This window comes from Montipora capricornis, chromosome 6 (genome assembly GCF_036669925.1).
Source record: "Montipora capricornis isolate CH-2021 chromosome 6, ASM3666992v2, whole genome shotgun sequence".
In the NCBI taxonomy this organism is placed as follows: domain Eukaryota; kingdom Metazoa; phylum Cnidaria; class Anthozoa; order Scleractinia; family Acroporidae; genus Montipora; species Montipora capricornis.
Window position 1 is genome coordinate 17,690,914 of NC_090888.1, and position 2,500 is coordinate 17,693,413.

The following is a 2,500-nucleotide window of genomic DNA, read 5'->3' on the forward strand; positions in this document are numbered from 1 at the left end:
ATCACAAATGGATGAAAAACTGAGTGAACTTTGGAGCGCACCGAGTTGGGATTCGAAGCCAGGGCGCTAAGATGCAATGCGGGAGCGATATCCCTTACACTACGCGCACTCCATACCTAAAAGGTTGACTGACGTCCTTTTTCTTTGATCTACTGTAGCTCTTTTCATCTTAAGCCATCAATTCTAAACGCGAGAAATAGTGGTCGCAAAGTAAAACAAAGAATGCCCACATGGTAAAAAGTCTGACTGGAAATTACACTAAATCTTAAAACTGCCTCGATGAATGATAGAAACTCAAACACTTTCGAAATCTGAAGAAAAAAGACAGCGACTTTTGGTAATGGTAATGGAGATTTTTATTCCCTATTCCGAGATTAGCAAAATCAAAGAAAAAAGATCGACACCATACTGACCTAAGCGGCACCTTTTCACCCATGTATGGCTCATTGTTCAAAACCTCCATGATTTTCTGCCGCAACTTTTGGACGCCTTCGTCGTTCTCAGCCGTGTTGTTAACAGCAAAATATGTCGTTTTGACATGCTTCGCGTACTCTTTGCCTAAAATTCTATCTTTGATGCGCTTTTCCGTGGTGTTGACGTCTTCGAAAGGCTGATCGGCATGAGTTCCTACGATAATCACTGGAGGTCGGAGATACCGCAACTTCTTATTTTCATTCTCGAGGTTTTTGTGAGCATCAACAGCAACGGATCGAATACTGTGCACGGAAACCAGCCACGACAATAAATTATCTAAATTGCTTTCATTGTTAAAATTATCCAACAAAATCTCAGTAATTCCCTGTCTGCAACGGTGCTCTGCTTCCGCCAACAAGTTTTTATTGAGATTATACACCAAGACGTAAACTGCTCGCTGAGATAGAAACACGGAATGTGCAGCATAATAAAGATGTTGGCCGGCAAAATCCCACAGAGTTAAAATCACTTCTTTTTTTTTGACGTCATCTTCCAGTCGGAGATCTTGCAAGTAACGCACAACTAGGTCAGTGACATTACTTGGCATGGTCGTAGTATCGATATTTAACTCTAATTCGTTGCTTTTCTCTACTGGCCCTTCATCCTTGGATTTTCCCACCTCCACTGCAATCTCGCTCTTTTGGTCCATATAAGACCATAATTCAGCCTCATTTGACGGCAGCTCCAGGTTTTCTTGGTCCTCAACCTTCTCTCCACGGCTGCTCTTCTGGAAAGAAAAGTGGTGATTTAGATGTTTCATTGTGAAAGAGGCCGGTGGTCAGATAAATCAACTGAGACTGTCCTCATCTTGAAAACTAGTTCCTCTTGCAGTAAGAAAAGTCATTAAGATCCTTCATTTTTAAGGCAGTATTTCACGTATGCAGCTATTGAGACCTACAGTATCCATACTATCTTTCTGTTTCCTCTTCCTTGGTGTATGTAATGTACCACGCCTCAAGGAAACAAACTGTACTAATAATTATTGCTCAATCTGTGAACTGCGGTATATCGCGTTCAATTGCAGTCAAATCTGAGAAAATTCCACATGATCCAGCAACAAACGATATCAATCTATGAAGCTGCATTCGATTAATGGTGCCACATGGGCCCCCAAAATTGGCTAAAATGAAAAGAATTTAAGGTGGCTCAAACCAGTTTCAACACTTGAAACGTTCTTACCAGAAGGATTGACACTACAACAATTTATCACTTAACAGCAATGTTATGGTACCATATCAAACACTAATTATTGCTGAAAAAGATTCGGTCATTTATTTGTGACGTAAGAACTTAACGTGGTAACAGGAAAGCCCCGCAAAAACACCCCATATTTTGCCTTTAGCTGCCCACATCTCAAAAACGAACTCAGTGACCTCCATATTTTGTTTCTGAAATGTAATCAGCATGCAAGAATGAAACTTTCTGCAAAGTTTAAACAAATTCTGTGGAGCGGATTTAGAGCCACCTTAAATAATTGAAAATTTAACGTAGCTCTGAAACCGCTCCCCAGAATTTTTTAAACTTTGCAGAGAGTTTCATCTTGGCCTGCTGATCACTTTTGTGCAATAGAAAATTGGGGTCACCTAGTTTGTTTTTCAGGAATGAGCAACTGAAGCCAAAATATAAGGTGTTTTTGCAAGGCTTTTCTGTTGCCGTGGTAACTTGTTACGTCACAAAAATGACTGCATCTTGTTCACCAATAATTGTTTAGATAATTTTAAACAACTAAATGACAAATACACCACGTATCTTTCATGATATTGCTGATCTGTGGGAACAAGTCTTAGCCCAGAAATTTCACACATCTCTCGGTGCACATGTCCCAATCAAACCAATGACAATTATTATTATTATTATTATCATTATTATTATTATTATTATCATTATTATTATTATTATTATTATTATTATCATTATTATTATTATTATTATCATTATCATTATTATTATTATTATTATTATTATTATTATTATTGTTATTATTATTATTAACATCATATTCACTTTATCGCAATCTCAGACTCAA

General features: G+C 37.8%; 1 protein-coding gene across 3 annotated transcripts in view; it reads right to left on the reverse strand.

Moving 5' to 3' along the window:
- The window catches only part of LOC138051653 (uncharacterized), a 55,624-nt gene that overhangs the window by 9,000 nt on the left and 44,124 nt on the right, over window positions 1-2,500 (reverse strand). For all 3 annotated transcript variants that reach the window (XM_068897901.1, XM_068897903.1, XM_068897902.1), the window contains one exon: window positions 414-1,201. In XM_068897901.1, coding sequence (XP_068754002.1) covers window positions 414-1,201 — 788 coding nt within the window. The remainder of the gene's footprint in view (window positions 1-413; window positions 1,202-2,500) is intronic.